General features: G+C 33.9%; 1 protein-coding gene and 1 pseudogene across 2 annotated transcripts; one reads left to right on the top strand and one right to left on the bottom strand.

Annotated features, from left to right (window-relative positions):
- Nucleotides 1-34: 34 nt before the first annotated feature.
- On the bottom strand, nucleotides 35-6,620 carry LOC148598822 (uncharacterized; annotated as a pseudogene). Its single transcript, XR_015918443.1, has 2 exons — nucleotides 5,692-6,620; nucleotides 35-2,589 (listed from the first exon to the last, which is right to left on the bottom strand). The product of XR_015918443.1 is annotated as an uncharacterized LOC148598822 (transcript).
- A 2,980-nt stretch (nucleotides 6,621-9,600) lies between these two features.
- On the top strand, nucleotides 9,601-24,841 carry LOC148598823 (UNC5C-like protein). The gene is made up of 5 exons (XM_088560560.1): nucleotides 9,601-9,755; nucleotides 12,637-13,925; nucleotides 15,965-16,107; nucleotides 20,810-21,410; nucleotides 22,757-24,841. The coding sequence occupies exons 2-5, from the start codon at nucleotides 12,780-12,782 to the stop codon at nucleotides 22,895-22,897; spliced, it is 2,031 nt and encodes a 676-aa protein (XP_088416686.1). The 5' UTR covers nucleotides 9,601-9,755; nucleotides 12,637-12,779; the 3' UTR covers nucleotides 22,898-24,841.
- The last annotated feature ends 1,488 nt before the right edge of the window (nucleotides 24,842-26,329 follow it).

Raw genomic sequence — 26,329 nt, forward strand, 5'->3', positions numbered from 1 at the left:
ACATTTTCAATATAATTGTTCATAATTTCAGGTAGGTAGAGTACTGTGGATCTGATAGTAACTTAAAAGAGTACAAATAGTACTAAAACAAGCAATGTCTGTATAACTTACAATTTAGGATATAAAGAGTTTGATTTAGGTGTAATTTCACCTTGACCTTGTAACAAAGTACTGTAACCATTGTGGATAATCATAACGTAAGCACAAAATGGTTGACGTAAAATTTTACGCAATTTGAACCAAGACACAAAGTCAATAGTAATACATGTTGGTACAGATACAGTTTGCAATGTTAACTTATTTCGAAGAGTAAAGTTTGTCCAACTAGCAATCAATTTACAAGTTGGGAATGAAGTGATACTGATATGATTTATAGTGGGTGTATCAATATCCCAATATGATGGACACAGAGATAATGAAAGTATGGGGATAATGACACATTGGCCACCACAAGTAATTTCTATAGCTAAACTAGTTCCTTGCTTCTTTTTACTTTTGTAGATGCAAATGACAATAAGTATAAGTACGATTAAAACAACTATGCGAAGCAACACTGAAGCATGAAGCCATGAAAATTCATTTGTAATATAAGTAATAAGGTTACTAGTAGTTTGCGCAGAATTGAGTTTTGTGACATGTTCATTGTAAATAAAGGATGGAACAGTTTGAGATTTTACACTAGCAACTTGTTGTATAACTAGCAAAGCAGTAGCCATTTTGCGAACCTTGAAAAATAAGTATATACATGTAATAAATGATAAAAATCCAATACCTAATGCTACAAAAATTAAAATTGCATTGGTATCAGGCCAATCTTCAGCAAGAGTAATGTCTCCTGTTAGCAATGGTTCAGTGAGTGTTTGAAAAATTTGTTCATCTTTCTTGGCTGCTTGGGCCATTTTTGTTAGACTTAAATGGTCTTTGTGATCTGCTACAAGTAATTGTGACATGTTGTGGGTGTAAATTTTAAAATCTGGTAATTTTAGTGATATTTTTGTGGGGAAAGTGGTGTCTCCTAGAATGTTATTTAGTTTAGTGTGATTGAAAAACTCTGTTAGCAGTGCTAAGTTCACTGGGTGCATAACTGAAAAAGTAGATTGTGGGTCAAATATGTTAGCTTCATTATAACAGTTAATAAGTCTTGGTGCAAAATAAAGTGTTGATGAGTATAAAGAACATCGACATGGGACATGCACTTTGCAGAATGTGCAAGATGGAATTTGTTGAATATTATCTGGACATTTAAGTGTTAATTGATTATTATTTTTATATACAAGAACAGAAGTATGGGTTAGTTCTATTATCTTTGATGTTAAATGGTCTTGTAGAAATCTGAAGTCACATGTTTCTTTCACCATTGTTACGTTGTTATTAAAGAGAGCAATTAAACAGTTGGGTTTAGAGGAATGAGTTAGTTGAAGATTTTGAGAACAAAATACAGAAGATCCATGCACACAGTTAGCAATATCTTTAGTAGAAAGTTCCGAGAAATAATCATTTCTATTAGTAATAGCAAAGAAGTTAGGTAGATTCATTAGTTTAGTAGCATGTGAAGCTGTATCATTAATTGGTACTGGAAGAGTTATCACTTTGTACAAATTTAAAGGTTTAGAATGAGCTGAAACTGGAAATCTTACAGTTATATAAAGCATTGAATGATTTCGAGCAAACATAAAGTTTGAGTGGGTATAGTAGTATGCTGGGTCAAAATGAGTAAGGTAAAATCCAGGATAAGATTTGGATAGAATTTGTTGGATTTTGTGCAAAACATGCGTAAATGAGTGCTTTGGGATTAGTAGTGGTGAGATTCTGCCTTCAACTAAGCTTTGTATGCTAGTTTGTAACTGGTTGAGGCTTTCTCTTAATATGTTAGCATCATTAACAAGAGTAATTAAGATTTGTGACATATTAGACATAGAATGCTGAAAAGAAGAAAGTGAGTTATAAAATGAATTAGCAACTTGTTTGATTTGTACTGAGTTTTGTCGTACGCCCTCCATAAGATTTGTTGTTCTATTATTTATAATGGACATGAAGGAGGACAAATGTGAACCATGTTGGTGTAAGGTGTTTGCCATAAGTATTGAACGTCTATTTAATTCATTTATGTGTTTTACTAACATTTGAACATCACCCAATGTGGCTAAACCAAAAATACCTTTAGCCAAAGAACCTATAAATGGTAAAAGTGATCTTTGATTTCTCTTACTACCAAAATAATTTGTTTGGGGCACCAAAGCATGAATAGCTTTGATTGTCTCTTTCAATTGTGATTCCGTTGAATCATGTAAGGCATGTATAAAATTTACCATATTATTCATCGAATTACATTCATTTTTTATCTCTTCACAAAAATACATTTTAGATAATGTTACTTTTTTAGGCAATTCTACTTTGAAGGTATGAAGCCATGATTCTGTAGACATATGCAGGAATGACTCTTGTCTAAAAATAACACCATAGTTCAATCTTTGAACAATATTCATCTTTTCATCAACTGTTTGTGTGTTGTAGCAGGTTTGATCACTAGAGCAGTTATAAGGACCATGATTGCCAAAACTATGGTATGTTGAAAAGTTCCAAATTTACCTACAACGAGACAAAAGGAAAACAAAAAATAGTGTGATGAATGTCAGGGGATGAATGCACACCTGCAGAATGTACACTCTAGCACTATGAACTACAGAAACTGTAAAGGATTGACATCATCACAAATTTTATGAAGCAAAATTTTGTTTTGTTTTGAAAAATTTAAGCCAAAGTGGTCCAAAGTTATAAAATTGGGCGCCTAGAATTTTCAACATAACCTAGGAATGAAAAATCATTTAACTTAAAAGTATGGATCAACTACTCTGGTTCAAGGATTCAAAGTAGCTTATTGATTCACTTTATAATATTATAAATATATTTGTTCAATACAGTTTTACTAATACTTATATTTTATGATGTATGATTTTTCATACATTGTTTTTATATACTATTTATTTCTTCTTATGTTTAAAACATGACCTTCTTATTTTACCATTTTTAGTGAACCTGCTATTTACATATTGAAGAGAATTTTCATCAAAATTATCATCCGAGATCCATGATCTCGAACCATCAAGCCATTCGACTTGTATTTCTCTTCTACCATGTTTAAGTCTACCTCTTAAAGCTTTATTAAAAGGATATGACTGAGTATCTTGGACTTTGTCATTTTGTACTCTTTTATTATTATTTGGCTGAACTGCTTGCTGAGTTTGAGGTCTAACAGGCAATGGGGTTTGCTGAATTTGAGGGATGTGTTGAGACTGGGAATGAGCATCTACCAGAGGGTTTTGATTTTCACCCTGCGGTTCTTGAATAACCACATTTGGTTGTTCATCAATCTGGTTTGTAAATAACTTCAAAATTATAATTCTGCAAAAACATAGACCAGCGACCAAGTCTGGCCGTAGGATTTTTATATTATTTAACCAACATAAAGCTTTGTGGTCTGTTTGAATAGTAAACTTGTCATTAGACAAATATGGGTGGTACGCTTGGATTCCACATAGAATAGCTAAGCATTCTTTTTCTGTGGTTGTCCATTTCCTTTCACCTTTATTCAAAGATCTACCTCCATAGGCGATAGGATGCTCATTTCCCTCAGTATCTTTTTGACTTAGTAGAAAGCCTACTGCTGTGTCAGATGCATCACAAGTTAAAATGAATGGTTCAGATGTCTTTGGGAATGCCAATATTGGAGCCTCAAGAAGTTTTTGTTTCAAAGTTTCAAAAGAATTTTGGCATTCATCTGTCCAAGTGAATTTCTTGTCTTTACATAGTAAAGAATTTAGTGGAAAAGCAATTTTAGAAAAGTTCGGAACAAACTTCCGATAATATCCTACTAAACCTAAGAAACTTTTAACTTGCTTTTGCGTCTTCGGCACAGGAAAGTCTTTCATAGCTTTGGTCTTTTCTGGGTCTACCTCAACTCCATTTTTCGAAATGAAATGACCCAGAAATTTTGACCTCTGGACAGCAAAATGGCATTTCTTAGGCTGAAGCCTCAAGTTATGTTTATCAAGACATTCAAACACTTCTGTTAAATGAACAAATGTTTGTCAAAGCTCTCACTAAAAATGAGAATATCATCAATATAAACCAAAACAGATTTCCAATTCATTTCTCTGAAAATTGATGTCATTAAAGTTTGGAACGAAACTGGTGAATTTGCTAAACCATAAGGAAGTCTTTTCCATTCAAAAATGCCATTTTGAGTTATGAAAGCAGCTTTGTGTTTTGTTTCTGGATCCAATGGGATTTGCCAGAATGAACTCTTTAAGTCAACACAACTGAATATCTTTGCTTTAGATGCACCTATTGTGTCAAAAACACTTTCAAGTCGAGGTAATGGAAAGTTCATAGGTATTGTGATTTGATTTAATTTTCTATAATCAACTGCAAATCGCAGTTCTGTTGTACCTTTTTTCGCCACCAAAATTACTGGTGAATGCCAAACTGAATTTGATTTTTCAATGATATCATTATTTTCCATTTCTTCGACTTGTCGATTGATTTCAGCATTGACTTTGGCAGAAGCTCTGAAAGCTGGTAAGCTTACAGGTCTTGCACCAGGATATGTCTTAATCTTATGAGAGTAAGCATTTGTGACACCTAACTGACTAAGGTTATTTGCAAAAATATGCTTGTACTTTTCAAGCAGTGCAAGAAGTTTCTGTTTTTGAATTTCATTTAAATCAGATTTAGCAAGATCAAATTTTAATCTAAAGTCTTCCTGAACATGCTGTTTTAGATGGGTCATTTTCTGCCCTTTGTGCTTAAACTTAGCAGTCTTTGTGTCACCTTCAAAAGTAAGGATATCTGACTCATTGGCAGGAAAAATATTTGCCAATATTTCCCTTCTTTTAACTAACACATCAGTGTTAGTTGGATTTAACAGTTTCAGCATTGCTTTGCCTCTAGTTACTGTTGCAACACATTTTGCTCCTACTAAATGTTTAATTGCTAGTGTAGGTTTAGGTTCTAGTAAAACTTGATCTCCATGTTTAAATTTTGATATTGACACTGCAATGATGGACTCTGGCCTTTTAGGAATTGTAACTGCTTCAATAGTTCTGGCTAAACCTGAAACTTCCTGAATATGGCTTACAAGCACTTCTTGTCCATCATTTAAGTGCAATAATTGATGTGCTAAATCAATAGTTCCCTTGAAATGTTTTATAAAATCCCAACCTAAAATAAGAGAGTGGTGCACATTTTCTACTACATTGATAGGATAAATGAAAGTTTTGCCATGAATGACAATTGGGAGGTCAAGTTTTCCTAAAACATTTAATCTCTGACCACTGACACCTTTAATCATAATATAACTTGGTTTATTCAGCCTTGCTTTAGCATATTTTGTTTTGTCTAATAGTTCCTTATTAACAATGCTGATGCTTGCACCAGTGTCAATAAGGGCATGGGTTTTCCCATTGTCAATTTTCACATCAATAGAATTTGTTTGCAGAGGGGTTGTAAATCCTACATCAGGACATTCAGTATCTCTGTGCCCATCCTTAGAACAATGCCTATGGACAGGCGCGAATCCCTAATTTGTACTATATCTACCCCAACATGCAGGAGCTATGTGACCTCGTTTTTGACACTTATTGCATGTTTTAGTTTTAGCAAAACAAGTAAAAGGTGATCCACAGTACTTACCGCAACGATGGCATGGTGGATTCTGCATACGAACTGGTTTGATTGGGCCCCTCATTTGTTGTTGTGGATTGTAATGGTTTTGGGCTGGTCTTTGGAATGTTTGTGGAATTTGTTGACGAACCCAGGATTGTTGTTTTCTTTGCTGCACAAAATTCCTCGAATTTCTGGGTTGTTCAGAATGTACCGCTGTTATTTTGGCATCCAATGTCAATTGTTCGAATTTTTTGTCTATATGTTGAGTCAGCAAATTAACTTGTGTTGAAAGATCCTCATTGTTTGAGTTGGTGACTAACAAGGTGGTTTGAGCCAACTCTGCTTGTTTTCGTAGTTCTTCAATGTCAGATGGGTCTTGTGGAATTACTATTTTTCCAATGGCAGGTTTGAGTCCTTTTATGGCTTTTGTTAGGATGCTTTTTTCTGGAAGTTGTGCCTCCCCACAATTTTTTGTAATTCGATGTATATAGTCATCTACCGTTTCAGAATGTCCTTGCCGTATGTCCATTAATTCCACATTAAGGGCTGGAGGGGTGAATCTAGCAAAAAGTTTGCTCTTTAGATCCTCTAAGGTGTTGATTGAATTTTTGACGCGTTCATACCACTCTGCTACTTGACCTTCGAGGAACAGGGGGAAAGCCTCCAGGATTTGCGGTTCAGTCCAGTGCAAGAAAGAAATGTATAGCATCAGATTTTTGAACCACTGAATGACAGAATGTCTTTTTCCATCAAATTTAGGGATGGATTGAATTGTATTTAAGCTTACATTGTTGACTGGTTGGAGTGGAGCCAAGTCTGGTGTACCAGCAGAGGATGATGCAGATGAGTTGCCTTCTCTAACCACAGATGTCGAAGGAGCTCCTCCAATCATGTTGATATCTTCTCTGGTCTGAGCTCTGGTTAATACCATAAGTTGCACACTATCACTGTTAGGATCTTTTATTTCTCCGCCACTTTTTATACTGCTTTGTTGGGTAGATAGCAGTAGGGGATGCTCGGTAGAGTCTTTCTATGAATGAGACCACACAACAGAAATGACTCTAACGTCTTTGGTTGTGGGCTGAAATATATTAATATTAAAACTAAAATAAACTTTTAATAATTTAATTTGTTCCTCGATGCACACATACAGATGATGCGGCATCGAGCGAACATCGTTATTTATACAGGATTAGCAATCAAAATTTATTAACCAATAAAATCAAATCTTTTACAAATTTTGGAAAATGGTCAGTTGTCAATCAAAAATCTTGACCAATAATGTAGAACGTTCCATACATGTTTTTTTTTGTTTTGTTTTGTTTTGTTTTTTTGTTTTTGTTTTGGCTTTTTAGGATTAAAATGTCAAACATAAGCAATCAGCTATTTACCCTGAGCTGTATGAAACAATCAACTTAATTACATCATATATCCTGACTTAGATATAACTGCCAATATTTCAAAGGTTTCAGACAAAAGAGTTGATAGGAAAGCTTTTTAAAAATTAATCCTTATTACAAAATTTGCCCAACATTTAGTAAAAGTTTCAATGTAAAGTGCCAAAGGAAAGAATAGATAATTTATTATGTAAACGGACAAATAAAGAAATGTTTCTAAATTATTTGTAGAATTTTATTAATAAAGCTAAATTACGAAATTCAAATTAAATGGAATTTGCGCATTTTATCTACTTTTGTTGAAAAGTATTATTTACAAAAATATACAAAAATCACTCTATGATACATGTATCAAGTCTACGTATATTGCCGCTAATACGGTAAATGAAAACTCGAAAGGCTTCGTTTTGGATCGGAAAATAACAAATTAAGCACTTCTAGCACATAAAGAGCTAGCTTGATTTATATTTAGAAATCTGCACCACGAAATAATATACAAAAGAATACATGGAAATATGAAAAAAAATAAATATTCTGGTTTCGTTTTGGAGGTAGACAAAAAGTCAATTATGCAGCACTCTATATCTTATGAAGAGCTAGTTTGAGCTATTCGAATGCTGAACCGGCAAAAGATTTTAAGTGTAACTACAGATTTGGGTTTTCTGCATTTATTATACTGCGTTATTCCAATACTCATTATACATGAAAATGTAAAAATAATGAATATGTCGGCTTTGTTTTGGAGGTACACAACAAAATCATATATGTAGTACGTTTAGTATCTAAAGCTGCACCACACAAATTTTGGATGTACATGTACAACATTGTAAAGCACATGTAATATATACTGCCGTCAAAAAATACATGCAAATGAATTGTGAGAAAAGTGAATAATCCTTGTTCGTTTTCGATGTAAACGGAAAGAAACGTATGCAGTTATTTAGGCATGACTATTTGATTCGGGGGAAAAGGGATGGGGGGGGGGGGCTTACAGTAGTTGTAAAAAAGATCTTGGTCGCTCGAAAAAAAAATGAGGTGCCAACTATCATTCAAATAAAAAGAAAAGATCTTGTCTTCATATTCTACCATACAATGTAATGAAAATAAATAATCTAAGCATTAGTAGAAAGAAATTCTGATTCACACATTAAAAAAAATAAAATAAAATCTTCCCCGACGAAAACTGCCAGCCTCCTCTCCCCCCCCCCCCGAATCAGTTGGTCGTCCCCTAGGCACACGAAGAGCTACAAGTCAGAAATAAAGCTAGCTGCATCTTGTATGTTATGAATTCACTACACGCAGTCTACAAATGTATATCGCCTACATGTGTATTACAATTAAATGCTAAAAGAAGATATTTACATTTATGAAACATACACACAAGTCATACCACGCCTACTAGTGTTCCCTTGGCGTTATCGTTCTTCAACAAATATTTATTTAAGATCCATTGAAAATCTATTTTTACTCTCAACCTATAAATTATTAAAGTTCACTATGTCACGAACAATGAAAACATGCTATTACATGTACATGTATAAGTACCTGAATGTTTTGCAAAATTTCATGTTTACTTCAATTTTGAAATAGCATGTCCAAACCAAATTGAACTACGTGTACCTGCAGAAGAAACTGATCATACATGTAGTTCTTGTGGTGTTTGGTTTAGAAATAGTAATCAAAGGAACCAAGATTCTAGCGGAAATCAAAAGAATGGAATCCAGTGACAAAGACCAGACATGCAAAATAGACACACACAACAAAGAATATAAAATAAACAAAATATTACATACAAAGTAACAGAAGTAAATGAGCAATTCGGACTCCACTAAAAACTGGGAGCATGAACCAGGTGCACCGGTAGGGTAAGCGTCCTCTGCTTTTCTAGAAGCACTAGAAATGAATTTTTGTTTAGACGCATGTTTCTCTCACTATTGCATCATGTCTTAACAAAATCATGTTTAAAACAAACACTTTATCAACATTTGATTTTTGTTATTTTACTGACTAGATGAACCGGAATGTGACTACAGCTAAATAGTGTGGGTTACATGCATGATTTAAAAACAAAATTAATCTCTTCCAATAATTAGATTTGTTTTCAATTACAGGAGGTAGTGCCAAAATCTTCACATAGTCTTCTAAACTGAAAAAAAAGGCAAATACATTTAGGCAAAAGCCGGCATGTAGTATCCTGGAACACCCTTTGATAAATGTGTGGATTGGGATCCTCTTTTATTCTATGAATTTCTAGACCGACCTGTAGCTACATTTCCCTCAACAAGGGGTGACTTAAATATCTCTTCATCTCTGTTCGATCAAATTATTTATAACCAAAAAGTTTCAAAATACAATCTACTTTCTCAAGCTTTCAACAAAAATTGAAAAAAAATCATAAAAAGGGAGAAAAGACCTACTAATAGAGTATCCCTAGACCAGTCTATGTGCGGTAGTTAGGTTATTTTGATAAAAACACATATTAACAATTGCACTTAAGAAACTTCAGGTGAGTCCTTTGTAACTGTAATTTGAACCCGCAAGTCACCCTTCCGGGTTGAAAATAACAGATTTTATTGGATAAATACGAAAAGATAACACTATCTATTAATAAAATTTAGGGAAACTGTGACGGTTTTAAAATCGGTAATACCCACCACCCAGCTGATCCGTTCAGCACGAATTAAACTGTATATGGTAAGTGTATTACATTATTATACTGCACTATCGAAAGAAATATACTAAGTAGGGGAATATATAACGATAACAACCATCGTGCACGTCGTAATGGCATTTTATGAACATTTAAACAACTTGCATTATTTACTAATAGAATCCAATCAGTACTGAGTGTCCCATTTTTCTGCCAGGTATAAATTCCAATTTTCATGCATATGATACCTGTATTCAGTTCAAAATAACCGTAATTTTGTGAGTAAGAGAATCAAAATATACACGTAGGGTTGAGTTAAATTTGGAAATGTCATAACTTAATTGCATGAACTGAATTAATGCATGAATCTGAAAAGTCATATTGATTCTACCTATATTCAAGTTTTTTGAATACTTTTAAAATACACACAAATACCAATCAAAATATATTGTAAATTTCGATATGCTGTTCACGCGTTTCAAGGAGTAATCTGTCATTAGTAGCGTTAAAATCAAATATGTAGGAAGATCATAGTTGTATACAAGAAGTCCTAAAAACCAAAACTATCGAAATAGGATCCATCACTGAGATGTTTTACCATGTGTAATACAAGGAGTGTTTTGAAATTTGTAATACTACAAAATTTGATAAATACATGTACGATAAATAAAATCTGCTATATTTCGGGATCAGAGGAGTCTGATTTCTGGGTTGGTGAATACCATCCGGGACCCTAGGGTTACATCATTCACATGCACTTTAGGGATTATGTTGAACGATATATTGTAATTTTCTGCTCAATAGTGTATCACTTTGAACTGGCAATCAATCAGTTGATAGGTTTTATACTTACATGGAGGATAAATCATGCCTGTCGAAAATTTAAGTACGTTTTTCTTTTACTACTATTTACCGGCTAAATTGACATCAAGTACAGGATTACAATCTACATTATCTACATATTCAGCAAATTCCTACTGTGTATCAGTTCTTTCAAGAGCAACAATGATAATGTTAAAAGTGCACGTGTCATGAAATACTTGGGGGTGAAATTATTAGTTAATTGAAGAACCGGACAGATGATAAATATAAAGTCAAGATCGATTTCATTTCTCTACAGTTACTAAACAATGACCAAACTAGATTTTATGAGTGTGTTTTGATCAAATGAATAACTACATGTGTTCAAATTTTGAAATTAAAATAAAAGCATATTTATGACCGGGCACTAGCTTTTCAAACAAAATAATTTTAGCTCCAAATAGAGGTACTTATAATATAGTTTTTAACTTTTAATGTATAACATTCATCTTTCATTAAATACTGTACTATATTATAGCTATGAACTGCACGAAATAATTGTTCTCACCGCGCTCTGCTTGGCGTCCAGTGCTTCCTTTTACTCTCAAATCTAGTACCTTCTTTTGCCCGATTATTAAGTATTATAATATCTACATATAACATAAGTCTTGTAGTACATGTACTTTCGATGTTTGAATCTGATTTAAATGCATTGCAAACGTCCACAAAAGATTGTAACCAGATTCTACACATCTATGGCGAATGCAGCACCCGAACCCCTAGCTTACCCATTTTTATTAGAAAAAATAATTGATAATTGTTTGCGAAATTCGAGAAAAAAATAGCAAATAATTGCCTGAACCTCACTCTTTTTGGGGGGACCTACCTTCCCTTCGAAAACTCCTGGAGCCACCCATACATGCAGGTACATGTAGTACAGCTACTGGTAAATCTGAAATGAAAAATGCATATTAAGATAATTGATGCAAAATACTTAACTAACAATCTTTATAAAAATCAGACACGAGGTGATTCATGCATGTCAAACACCCACTAAATTCAGTTTCAGAATCAATGACAGACCACAGTCTTAGTTTTTCATCTGGCTCTTGCGCTTTAATTGAGTAAAAAATCTATGTATACAATGTACATGTAGATTGTACATGAAATTAGCACTTTGTAAGGGTTATCGTTCTTGATTTTGTCCGATTTGGCTAAGTTTAGTGGGAGAAATAATTATGTATGATTTTCTCAGAAGTACAGATCAGAATATGGAAAGGACAACTATTACCTAAAGACACAGCATATGTAGCTTGAAGAAAGCATTATTTGTTCAATGAGTTTTTCTTCACTATATATAACTTAAATATAGGCAGGGCAGTGTCTGGATTTCATGTGGACTGATACTTAAAAGCTCAGATTTTATAAGCAACACCTTTCAAATACATTTTGTATACGTTTAATATATACTGTATACGAAGTCATTATAGTGTATAATAAACAGTTTTGTTTCGACTTTTGACTAGAAATTTATTTTTTACCGAACTTATGTTTCTTTTACCTGCTTTGCGCATGTACGTGTATTGAAAAGTCGTTTGCTTCCATCCTTGCATAATATTAAGCTAAATTATTTTAGATATTATTTCTCATTATGAGAACAGAATACAATACATCCATGATCTTAAATTGTCCCTTGTTACAAATGTAACAATGAAGCTCTTGGAAATGTAAACACGTGCCCAGACCGTGACTTTTTAGGAGTCACGTAGGCCAGCTAAAGTAAAATCTAAGAACCTTCGTGGCTGCAGTTTACCATAAAGACTACGTTTAACTTGGTGGGATTGTAACTCAGTAGGAATTGTATTGTTACTGTTTATTTATTCCAGTATTACGCAATGTGCAAACTATAAAAAGAAAGATTTACTTAAAATCCCCTTCTTTCAATGTTCACTAAAATATAATATTCACTTTGAAAGCGTTCCACCCCGTTTGATATTTGACTGATAAGTTTAGTTTTATTCGGATTAAGTTCATATTTGCTGACGCTCTGAAGGAAGATAAAAAAGTAAACAAAAAGTTATTCATCTCAGAACACGGTCTATCAAGACTTTGTTTTTTCTTCAGGTCAAATCTCCGAGTGTTGTGATTTCTAAAAACAGGATATTTGACAAAGAAGAAATCTGGATATGACCAACTTTTATTTGTATGCGACAGACGACATTGGATGGAATTACAAGTAGTTTTAAGGACAGCTAAATATTGTGGGGATGAAAAATAACTCCAGGATTGGCAGCCTCACTAAAAAAGATGACGGTGGTACTGAGCATGAAGAATTACAATGGCTAAAAGACAATACCAATTTATTAATTCTCTTTATTTTAATTGTACTATTAGTATTAATGATAGTTGTAATCGTTATTATATGCAAGAAGAAACGAAGACGTTCTAATACAAGCGGAACTAGTCTACCCACTCTTCATGACAATAATAAATTTAATTCCTTGCATACGGAATGTATTAATCCAGGGACATATTCTTGTTGCAACGGAAATTTTCAGCCGTGTTCAAGATGTCGCTATCCGCCGTGTATGTCTAGTCCTTCTATTTATAGTCATGGTAATGCGTGTTCGCGTCCATATATTCAGCATTCATGTGGAAGTGAAAATATGACTCAGGAACGAAGTCGGAATGTTCATCCGGTTAAGGGATTCCAATCGGTACAAAGATCTCACTTAACATCATACGACAATCAGGTTGCAGCTGACTACTCTGATTGGGAAACTGAAGATGATGTAAATGAAACTGCACTTCTTAGTGTACCAAACCAAGAGCTATTCACAAATATTCCACCGGAACTACTTTCCGTCTTCCCGCGGAGTAAGACAATTATAGTGCAAAACAAAGAAGTTGTGTTCATTTCGAGGAGGGTAACTGAAAAGGGGGATAATCTAGTCTTGGATAAAATGGGTATTTCATTGTTTGTACCTCCGGGTGCGGTTAAATGTGGCGAGATGAGGACAATTGTTCTAGTTTTAAACTGGGATTTAGGAGACAACCCGTCAATGACAGAAAAACAAGCTTTAGTGTCACCGGTTGTTTATGTTGGTCCTCATGACCTTAAACTTGACAAACCTTGCACGTTAAGCTTTAAGCATTGCTCTTTTGACACGAGACACATTACTGTGATGAAAAGTGAGACTGAGCTTATCGAGCAAAAAGAATGGATGAAACATTGTTCTGCTGATAAAGAAAGTGGTGAATGTGTACTGACACCCGATGAGTGCCAACTAAAAATTAACTCGTTTACTCTGTACACGTGTTTACAAAGCCCTAATGGATCCGATGAAAGCAAAAAATGGCTCCAGGTTGCTGCATTTTCTAGTCCACTCAAATCAAGCATTACACATCAACAGGTATGTCATTCGTAGCACACTGCTAATAAAATAAATCTATTACTTGTAAAATTCACGTGACATTTTAAACACCGGTAGGTGATCATGTTTCTACGACAGTTTCCCACCACTTTACATTTCAAAGATTACTATGAAATTATACGAAATCATATGAGAGAAACAGATTCTCCTTGGGCCTATTTTTCATCTAATTATTTATCTACTCTTTACGATAAAATTAAGATTTCAACCTGTTCGCTGAAGCTCGCATGTTGTAAATTTCTCGATTGGAGAAATAATCACTCATTACTGTATGGGGAATCATTATTGCATGTAACTTGTGTATGTCAGATGTCGCATGAAAGTGCATGTGAGAAAAAAACCTACAACTGTGGTTACAAATGTATATACTAAATACATGCACATGTATGTTAGAATATGTTTTATAATGGTAAATGTAATATAAATCTCTTCATGCTAACTGTTCCTCCGGCATCATTATATCTCTTTTTTTCATCCTCTTTATCTTGACTCAGGCTATGGTTGCACTGCTGACTTTCTCTAATTACTTTCTAATATTACAAATACAGGATTAACCATTGCAGCATTTGTAGACTTGTTCATGTAAAACATTGAATAAAATCTCTATGTATACCGTTTTCATTCTGAGCATCCGCTAAAGCAGAAAAATCAGTACTCAGTTTTAATGTGCTTCCTTATACCTGTACATACTTGTACGTACGCGTTCAAGAGAAGGCACAAAATGGTCTATATAGACTTTTGAGTAATTTATTGTATTTATTATAATATGTTTGTGCATATCGTGCCAGAAGTTCTTACTGCTCTGAATAGCTAGTTATATCAACACCACAGATTTCTCTGTCCTTGTATATGTAGTGTGAGACAGGTGTAGCCTGTAAGAGGGCGAAGTTGAATATATTGATATTTTTAAATACAGTAACGCATTCTACAGTTTTAATCAACTGGGATTTATATTTCTTCATAATTTAACCAAAGTTTAAGACACAAGCTATTAACATTTTTAAATGTTATAGAAGATACGAAACTAAAAAAAAAAGATTCTTGCATGCTTTCTTTTACCCTTGGTATTGTAAGTTAACGTCCTGTCAGACTGAAATCAGGCTATCAGAGATTCTAAGGTCAAGGTTAAATTCGGGTTGAATACTATTATGAGGACTTAATTCCCCACGAGGAGATTAGGGCTGTTGTGGTTTTCTCATAATCTGATCAATGATGAGAAGGAACAAGAAGCCATGTTGTACCCTTGTATTACACCTCATTTCATAAACACGTGCACCATCAACAACTGTACTCATCTACCTCAGATTTGACTATGGATAGAGACAATACATCAATGGACATCGTCTGAAAAACCAAACTGATATATATTTACTTCGAAACCCCAGCAATCTTACTGTTTATATAGTTGGTATACATTATACATACATGTATATTGTGAAGTTATTATTAGGTTGTTCATGTATTCCAAATAAGACTTAAATTTATCCCAAATTTTGAGACATAAATGGCCAGCCCGTGGTAAAACAATTATAAAATGGAGTTTCTATGATTTATTTCTTAAACCTTTGATGTATATATATAATATATAATAAATGTATGACTATTTTAATGTTTCTACATTTTTTATTCTATTGATACATTGACCTTTAAATTTGTTACATTATTGATATATAAATTCTTGCATTTTCTCTTTGTGTGTGTGTGTGTGTGTGTGTGTGTTAAAAAAGCACGGTAAATAATGATAATGATAATAATGATAATGATAACATATCCTTAGGCTACCTCCTACGTAAATCAAAGTTTTTAATTGGGCAAGCGATGTCACGTGGTGACGGTGTATAATCCATATACAGTTACGGGTAGTCTGACTTAGTTCGGCTACACTGCATGTTTGCTCTTGATCCACATGGAAGTTACTGAGACTTCGTATATTACAGGTCACTTACCTACTGTGTACTTTATAATGATATATCAAACATACATTTAGTTGATTCACTGTTCGTAAATTTGCATTTCAGATACGATTGTATTTCTTGAATAAAACACCATGTGCATTACAATGGGCAATCCAGAACGAGGCTAAATTTGGCGGTCAGATGATGGGACCAGAAAAAGTGTACCTGTTCTATGGGAACGCACAGGACATGTTCATATGTCTAAGGTAACACCAATAATTTTTACACTCATAAGGACAAGACAAGAAAGAACAGTTTAAATTTTGGCAAACATCCCGTAATGGTTTTAAATCAATGTGGATTCTAAATAATTCGAAAGGTCTTTTGGAGACAATCCGTTCAAGACTATTATCTGAATATAATACCATTAAAACCTGTGCTTTTTTGCAACACTGTATACTTCTATTCCCCATAGTCAGTTAAAATCCCGACTTAAAAACATTATATTATCGTTGTTTTTCAAAAAAAGATGGTACACCTATAATATACAAATATATAGTTCATGGTAGAGATTCCTCATACTTTGTAAGCAATAATTCCAAATCATCTTCCAAATATACAAAGGAAGATGTTTACAAAATGCTGGAATTTTTAATCAACAACATATTTGTCCAGTGTGGTGGATATGTTTTTCAACAAACGGTCGACATGCCTATGGGAACAAATTGTGCTCCTTTACTTGTTGACCCATTCCTTCACTCTTATGAGGCTGACTTTATAGCTGATCTGATCCGAAAAAATGAATATCGTTTCGCTAGATCCTTTAATCTCAATTTTTTCCGCTAAATAGATGAGGTATTATCTTTAAACAATCCTAATTTCGGGGATTTGATACATGGCATCTACTCCAAAGAACTTGAGATAAAGGATATAACAGACAATGTGAAGTCAGCCTCATATCTTAACCTACACTCAGAAATCGATGGTTAAGGACATCTATTGATCAAACTTCACGACAAACGTGATGACTTTCCATTCAGAATTGTCAACTTTCCTTTCATCTGTGGTAGCATCCCTCCAGCACCTGCATATGGAGTGTTCATATCACAACTCATACGTTATGCCAGAGCTTGCCGAAACTACGCAGAATTTTTGTATCGCGCTAGAACTCTAACAAATAGACTTCTGGAACAGGGTTATGTTGCTACAAGGTTGAAGTAATCACTCAGAAGTTTTATGGTCGTCATCATGAACCCCTGGATCGTTATGGTGTATCCATCTGCACCATGAAAACAGATTTATACAACGGGTCATGGTTTTCCTTTTCTGGTTTGTCTACCCCGGACTTGACTATTTGTGAGCAACTCGGCGGGTGTTTCTAGAAAAGCAGAAGACGCTTACCCTACCGGTGCACCTGGTCCATGCTCCCAGTTTTTAGTGGAGTCTATGTATGTATGTATGTATGTATGATTTTAGTTACTTTATGTTCTTTGTTGTGTATGTCTGTTTTCCATGTCTGGATTTTGTCCCTGGAGTACATTCATTTTCTACCGCTATAACCTTGGTTCCCTTGATTACACTTTAAAATAACGTGTTTCTCTTTTCCGTCATTGTTTCCTTTATGTAAATGTTACCTCAATACGTTACTATTTCAACAAAATAACTACAGACAGAACTTGTATCAAGGTAAGATGAAATGCTTCCATCATTTATGGAACGCCATAACTGCCTTATCTGGTCAATTATATTTATACGTGGTGCTGTTTTCTTTATATTCGGTACTTTCTTACTTATATGCGGTTGTATTATCTTTTAATAGTTATGATGTTCCATAATCATCGGTCCGAAAACCATAATGAACTACCATATGTTTTAAAAGGAGGGGTATATAACCAAATTTGAAATAAAATTATTTATATTTAAACAAAAAAATAAAAAGGCAGGATTGAAAATTTGATTCTAAACCCAACACCATAAAAATCAAATGTTTACTCTACATAGATACCAAAATTACTTAATGCTAAAATATTAGCATTGTTCTGTTTCGTAGCTCGAAGGACGGGTAAACAAGCGGACGGTAACAGAATTAATTTTTAAATGATAAATCAGTAATTTGCCAAAAGTTATTTTTCAGGTTCATCTCGATTTGTGGGTCACTTTATCGTTATATAAAAATATATTTTTTAAAGCCCACTTGAATATTCTGATATGAGGGCATACATGTACGAAAGAAGATAATTTAACCGGGAAAACACCATAGCAGCCAATGACCAGCTAATGTAGATTATTGTCGTCGACTATCAGGTGACCTACATTTGATAGTAAACGTGTACATATTTGGACTAATAGGTCATGCGCCTGACAGGGCATTTTGTCATATCATGACCCCCTGTGAGAATCCGAAAAGTCTAAATAAATACAATTTCATACTTTGGTTTAGCATTCGCGTAGCTGAGGCCAAATTGAAGTGTAGGCAAAATTACGGCAGGGGGTCTGGGGGCCCCCAGCAGGTCCAGGGCGGAGCCCTAGTAGGGGGTCCAGGAGGGCGAAGCCCCCCCCCCCCCGAAGCTCCGCGGAGATAGCGTTTTAGAGCATCATTTATGCCTATCCTGGATGTATTTATCTAAAACAAATTGGCAAAATTAAGTGCAGGCAAAAGCTTTTTTGCCTGACGGCAGCTACGCGCCTGTTTAGTACGGGTGTATTCTAAGTTAAGAGTTCATGAATTTTGACAATGTATTACATTTTTATATCGCAAAACTTGTATATTAAATGTACAGTAATATCTTTACCAAGACTGATGTTTGAACGGTGACTTTCTCCCAATTTCAATATCCAACGATTTTTTTGCTACATTTGTATGTTGGAGCAAAAATCTAAAATGAGCTGACGAGATCCGTGTGCAGACGAACCAGTTTAAAAGTATGATCAACATGTGGAACATGTTGCTCATCCAGACGGGGCTCCTGCAGACGGGTCTTCTACAGATGGGGCTCCTGCAGACGTAGCTTCTGCAGATGGGGCTCCTGCAGACGTAGCTCCTGCAGACGGGGCTCCTACAAACGGGGCTCCTGCAGATCTTAATAATTATCTACTTACTGTTTATTAAGTTATTTCTGTTTTATTCATTATTTTGCTTGTTTAATCTTTTTCCTTTGCATGTGCTTAGTAAATTTTAGTAATTGATAACTTAATTTGAGTTTTAATGCATGAACATTATTATCATTATTATGTATTTATTGTTTACATGTATGTCCAATGTGTATGTCTGTATGTCTGTAGGTCCAGTGTATGTCTGTATGTCCAATGTGTATGTCTGTATGTCTGTAGGTCCAATGTGTATGTCTGTATGTCTTGATATTGAATGTGTCGTTATTATTCATAATAATGAGCTTGTGTTTTTGTAATGTGTCCGACTATAAATAAAAGTTCTGTGTCTATGTTCGTACCAAGCTCTGCACAATGTCTAACATTCTAAACTCATTCTAGTTAGTAAGATCGGAAACGAACGCCTATCGCTGTTGTTCAAGTTCAGATAAAACTGCATTAAATGGGGAAACAGTCTACTTTGTTCAAAGGTTCAAGGTCAAAGAATAATGTCATTTCGTTTTTTTTGGTGGAGAACTCGTAAATGATTTTACGAGTTAGCTTGAATATTTTGCGTGGTTTGTATCAGTTTGACTAAATCAGAAGTAGTTCTGTGTGATTTTAGTTACTAGGTACATGAGTAGATGCATGTAAATGTGCAAGAATAATCATTAAAGATGGATAGCTTTTTAGGCCGGTCCTGAATATTTCAATGAACTTTTTTTATATTAAGGTAAATCATTATATTGTATATGATATTGTACATGATGATGTTTATACATACATGTACAGGTTTACATGTATGTGGAAATACTTTAATTTGGTAAGTGGTGTATTAAAGCTGCATGTAACTGATGTACAATCCTGCTCTCTGGACCTCTAAGGCACATAGAACAAAAGCCCTTGATTTCAGCTATTATGCTCTAAAAACTAAAGGTCGATAGGTAGGCAAAACATTTTTTCCAAATTATTTGACTGGTTTGTTTTGGAGGCACGTTTAGACTTAAATAGCTTAAAAATCTTTATGGTAGACACAAAAAATTAGGGTTGGTACGGGTGAACAGAGGATATGTTATAGACCTAATTAACATTCAGTTGCATTCCTTTCTTACTGCATTGTTGTGGTACACGTCAAGCGGAGATTAGCATTACTTATAATCGCCTCATTTTTTGTGTGCTGAAAGTGAAGTGTTGACACCATTCAAAGTTTTTGAGCAAATATTAAATGTATAGACGTTTATTTTAACCCTTTATCATTGAATACGTCAACGTTTTTATGCAGTTTACAAGATAAAGTGGTAGTGACAGTCACCTGAAGTATTTGTCAAGATAATTTTTAAGTGTTTATCTTTTATCTGGGTAATTAAATACAAGTAGAAACAAACAAAACGGGGTTTATATTGAAAGGGTGATATGCAGTGTAAGACATGTAAATATTGAACAGATCATATATTACTTAAATTTAGTGACAAACGATTACATGCGCAATAATTCAATGGCCTGCAATTTAAATACAAAATTATCATATCGATACATGTACATGTACTTGAACCTAAATCATACTGACATGCAGAAAAGTTAGGAACACAGAAACTACAGGCTGTAAATGAATGGAACTTCTTTTAAAACGATGCTGATATCTTAAGCTACGTGTCTGTATGTTCGTTCGTTCGTCTTTCCACATAATACTGTATAAAATAGTGATGAAGTACATTTTGTAGATTTTTATTCATAGATCAGTAACATTAAGTCTTGCAGTTGTTTCATTTCTAATATATAAATAATCTCAATACATGTACGTGTAAGTTACAATATAATAGAATGTGTGAAGAGTTTTTTTTTACCTGACCACACATGACCAATGAATTATTTTCTTTACAGGTACCTGTCTGATGGCTGGGATAATGTTGACAAGGAGGTGGAAGAAAGAATCCCTTATATCAATATCTGGCATGGAAAGTGTCCACATGTTACAATGTGTTTCAAGAAAAACAGCATTCCACGAGAATTGACGTTCAAATTATACTTGTATCAGTATTTATTGGAAAATGATGGAGGGAATTTTATTGCGCATGTCACAGAAGAAAATAAGCAAACTTTGTTTTTAGAAAATGGAAGCGGAAGTTCAAAACAGGAAATAATTGTGAATTTGCCGAGCAATCGAAACAATTTCAACAATACGGACGACAGTAGTGTTTTTTCTCCCAATGTTGAGCATCAAGTTCACTTTCATTTTCAGACACCCGAAGAAATAAAATTGGATAAAGTGGAAAGTGCTTCAAGTCATTTTTACCCACATGATCTGAAAATTCAGCTGAAAGTTCTGCTTGACCCACCGAGTCCTTTTGATAGAGACTGGAAAGCTCTGGCTACAGCATTAGGTCGGGAGAAATGTATTCGGTATATGACCAAGGCTGACAGTCCAACCGAAAGTCTTTTATGCGACGCTGAGACAAAAATGATATCGCTTGAAACATTACGGGTAAGCCTTTTGGGTTTTGAAATTACAACTCAGTTTTTCAACTGAATTCTAAGCTTAGCTTAAATAGGGCTGAAATATAGTGACAAGTGCAGCAGTTGGTCCCAACTTTTTCTTGACTGCTGAACTGCTTGATGGAATTTCAATGCAACTTTTAGTCTGGAAATTTTAACTATGTTAAGTTTTTGAGGCCTGTTATTTATTTTTTTTTTCAATTTGAAATTCCAGTGAATAAAGATTAAAAAAATGCATGTACCTAACTGATACCTAACTTAAGGCAAAATTCAAAAGAAATAGTCTATAAACCAAATGACATTATCAAGGTTAAAAACGGAAAATAAAAAAAACGTTTTTTGTCCTGACTTCGTACAGATGGATATTGTGGGTTAAGCCAAGTTTTATATGGTGTTTAGCCTCAATACCGTTAATTGTTTACAGTATGTTTCAAACATAGAGGCAGACATAGCTATTGACTCGGTACTCAGCTTGCATCTGCAACTAAAAAAATCATTAATATAAGTTCAAGTGAAGTTTAAAGAACAACACTAATGTGTACCGGTCGTATTTATTTTGGAATGTTTTTTTCTTACTTTACTTAAGCCTGATTTTGAATCTTTGCAATCGACATTTGATGTACCCATAACATATAACTACCTCGTGTATCTTATATTTCACTTCTGTTTTGAAGAAATAAAAATTCTATTGCAATTGTAAAAACATGACCTACACATTGCATGTAGGGGGCATTAGATATTTTTTGGGGGCTTTGCTTACATGAAGTGGGGATATATAGTACAATAGGCCACCCATCATTGCTGCAACTCGTTACGCAGAGGAGTATCCGTTACTCCCTCTACACCACTGAATGGAATTAGATGAAACCATTACAGATCTGTTATTACATATTCCCATTGAACACCTCTTATTTTAGATTTTAATCCCAGTCAATTTCAAGATCGAAATGTACATTTAATCAAGAGGAGGAGCTGAGAGTATAGAGGTAGTGAGCTTTGCTGTTTGTTTGTTTGCTTTTTTTTTGTTTGGTCCTAAATTGAGAAGAAAATGTGCCGTTGTCAAATTTTAATGTATATGAAAAGTAGTCAATTAATTTACATCTACATGTATTTAATAAAATACTAAAACTAAAAAAAACTTGAATTATGAAATTAACTTTTGACCAAATACAAAGCAACTCAAACAAAAAGGAAAAGAAAAAAATTAAAACAAAAACAAAATCAAGACTTGGTCAATTTAAACGTTTCTGATGTGTTCGTCGGATATTCAGAAAACAATGTTATACCGTATATAAGGTAAACAAACGTTACCTCATTTATTGCATTACTTTTCAGGACATATTTTTGGCAATTCAAAGAAAGGATGCAGCAGAGGTCGTTCAAGGATACATTCCACAAAGAAACAGAGACGATAATAGACGAAGCAAACCTTCTCCGTCAGAAAATACATTTAACTTCAGTATAGAAGATCAATAAAGGGCTTTCAAGCTGAGGAAAATTATAAACTCTTTTATGTAGGTAGAGATAGATGCAATTAGAAAGTCGTTTATGTCAATACCCCTTACGTTTGTTAGATTTACATGGATATTCTGATGTATACCATTAATCTAAAAATAAACGCTTGAGGTAAATCCCGCGGACCACATACTTTATCGACGGCATATTCGTTCTCAGATTTTTGATTGGTCATGATCAATTGCTCTCAAGTTCCAGGAGGAAACGACATGGAAGTCGTGTACATGTATATGCAATTTGTATGACTATGAGATGATCAGTACCTGTTTAATAATCAAACTTCAAGTATGAATAAATAATTTGGAAACGAAAAGGCGGGTCCAGACTAAGGGTGAATTTGAGGCCGAGTCTCGAATTTTTTATTTAAAATTTGTGAAAAAATCAAAAGTTTATTCCATTTTCTTTTTCTCAAATCACTTGGCACGCCTTACCTGTATACCTGATACATGTAAATGTGCATCAGCATGTTTGTAGTTAACAATTTTCTCGTAATGTTTGAACTATTTTGATACCCAAACATTACAGAAACACATGTAATCAATATGGTGATTAGGCCTCTTCCAAAAAAGAAGCATATTATGTTATGATATTAAATACGTATAAAAGATGAATATGGAAGATAATAAATTCGTCTACATGTATCTGTTTATAAATACACGTACACTAATAAGATTTTTACAGTGCGTAGGTAACAATACGACTGGTGGTTACATGTATTTGCTTATATTTCCTTGGACTTTCTTTTCCTTTATTTCACATGAAAACCTTGATTTTTTTTTCTCTAAAAGAATATGCAGATTTAAATAAAATCAGACAAACTACGAAAATTTATTCTGGCACAATGACACTGACCAATCATTTCTCTATACTGTAATACCATAAAGGGACAAAAACAAGGGCACAATATACATTTAACTGTTGTATGGTCATTAGTGGAGCAGTAAATTTATCACTCCGAGGTACCAACTATTACCTGAAGCAAACGCCGAATGTAATAGTTGGTATCGAGGGATAATAAATGTACCCATATGTTACCCAAATGATTAGTCGACAAATGCTTTATTATACTGAACCATGATGAAGAAATAAACACACAGTGTCTGGTTTTAACGTTGTTATGCAATGATAAAGGCTTAGCCCGAGAATATCTGAACTTCGATAAGCCAATTAGAACGGCAAAATTTTAGTTTTGACCTATGTGTCCAGGTCAATAGCAAAAAGGTGTTGACCGGGTAAAAAGAAAAATTAAGGTGTTTTAGAGTAATTAATGGAGTAATAATGTTACATTTGATTACTATAGAAAATATATACTGAAGTAAAATAAAATTATCTGAAAAATTCCCAACGATGTTAGAACTGTATAGACTAGCTGGCCGAGTGGTCTAGGGCGCTGGACTTTGTGCAGGCGGTGTTGCCATAGATGTCACAGCAGTACGAGTTCGAGTCCCGCGGAGGGAACGACCGAAAATTTGACAGTTCTAACATCGTTGGGAATTTTTCAGACCTTTCTATACGTTTACATATCTTCCCTGTGTCAATTTGATCCGATGGAGCAGTGTAGTGAATAGAGGCGTCACATTCTGAGACGTTTGTATATATATATATATATATTTCACTAAAAGTTGTTTTACATGTAACAGTACATAAATTTTATAACTTTGATATGATTAATACAATTAAAAAAATTCAGATTGATGCAAAGAAAAAAATTAACTGAAACTAGGTGAACAAAATATTTTGATCCGTTGATGCATATTATAACTGAATTCACTTAAAGTGGTACTAATGTAGTTTGTAACTGTATGTCCATGAATGTATATTAATTGAACCATTGACATGCATTCGGGTAAGATTTGGTGCACTATTTGTTTGTAATTAAGTTAATAAAATTTGTATCGTATATTACATTCAGTATGTTAAAAATTCACTTATACATCACATCACTGCGTATATATAGGATGATCAGCAGTCCATTGGTCGTTGTAAAAGTGCAAAAATACTAGTTGATCTAGACTACGTGAAAGTCTTCTGAAAACCAGTAAAGGATTTCCCCTGGATAACTCATCCATTGATTCAATTTGAGGAATATTTCAAAATTCTGATGCGGTTTGCATTGTGTGGGCAAAGAAGATTACATTATCTAGATACACGCAAAACAATTGTTCATCAGTCTAAACAAGGTGTCTTCTAAATTACAAATGAAAGAAACTGAGTAATATAAAAAAAAAAACAAAAAACAAAAAACAAAAAAAGTCATCATTAAAAAAAATGTTTTGAAAATGCCTTCATAAGCCTATCTAAGCGTTATCCTTGTAAAGCGTCCTAGTCCCATCCCCCGTGGTTAACAGGAACACAATAATACAATAATTACGTAAACTCAAAATAAAAGTGAAAGTAGAAATAGTCTATTTTTAGTTTGTAAAATGTACACATAGAAGCTACCTTGTAAAAAAGTTAACAATTTCGTTTCATTTTTATTCTTGGAAAGAAAAGGGTAATAAAGTCCAATCTAAACATATGTGTTTGTTCTAAATCACTCTTTGTACCTAAAAATATGTTGAAGGAGTTTCTGAACATAAATTACCTAACTCTAGTGTAGTACTTTAGTCAAATAGATTAATAATTTGAAATGTCGGTTCATCTGGTCTAAACAATTTGAAATTATGATCTATTTTTGTGATAAACAATATAATTCCAACCATCCGCGTTTATCTATCTAGAAAACAATCGTTTTCGTTTTGCATGCTGGTCTAAAATGTATGTCCAGCATTACTCCCCCTTTTACATAACCAATAGATTTCTTTATGTTAAGAGTGCTAATTTATGAACAAAATCTGTACAAAGAACGACAACCCTAAGAAGATAGTTATAATAACACAAAGAAGTTAAAATAAACGTCTACTACACAACAAAACAAAACAATGCTGATTTACGTTAAACTTGACATCTGTCACTTAATTGAAGAAATAATACCACTAAAATCATGAAATCTTGGCCAATTACCGGTATAAGGAAATGGTTTTTTTCCTTGCGTTCACCACCTAAATTATGTTTATCTAGAAAACAATCGTTTTCGTTTTGCATACTAGTCTAGGTATCAGTCTTGTATTACATATTCCTGAGCGGATGTACGTCAAAACATGGAGGATAAACAATGTAGTGCGCTTCCTTTTTGCCTTTTCCTGTTTTTGTTTCTTTGCAAATGGCTATCATTTTTCATCAAAAGTACAGGGTAAATACCAAGCTATGACACAACAAACTTGTTTTTGAGGAAAAACAGTATTTCCATGAAAAATAATGCTTCAGAAAAGGGGTCTATTTTATGAACTCAAAATAAAAGTGAAAGTAGAAAAAATCTATTTTTAGTTCGACCTGTCCTGGTGTATCAAAGTT

This window comes from Perna viridis, chromosome 14, assembly GCF_037379345.1.
Source record: "Perna viridis isolate PV_CMFRI_1.1 ecotype Kerala chromosome 14, ASM3737934v1, whole genome shotgun sequence".
NCBI lineage: Eukaryota > Metazoa > Mollusca > Bivalvia > Mytilida > Mytilidae > Perna > Perna viridis.

What these genes read in the sequence shown, in the direction of transcription:
- LOC148598823 (XM_088560560.1), top strand. Translation starts at nt 12,780, where the DNA reads ATGAAAAATAACTCCAGGATTGGCAGCCTCACTAAAAAAGATGACGGT. An exon ending in GACATGTTCATATGTCTAAG is followed by an intron (nt 16,108 to 20,809) that starts GTAACACCAATA and finishes TTTTCTTTACAG; the next exon opens with GTACCTGTCTGATGGCTGGG. An exon ending in TATCGCTTGAAACATTACGG is followed by an intron (nt 21,411 to 22,756) that starts GTAAGCCTTTTG and finishes ATTACTTTTCAG; the next exon opens with GACATATTTTTGGCAATTCA.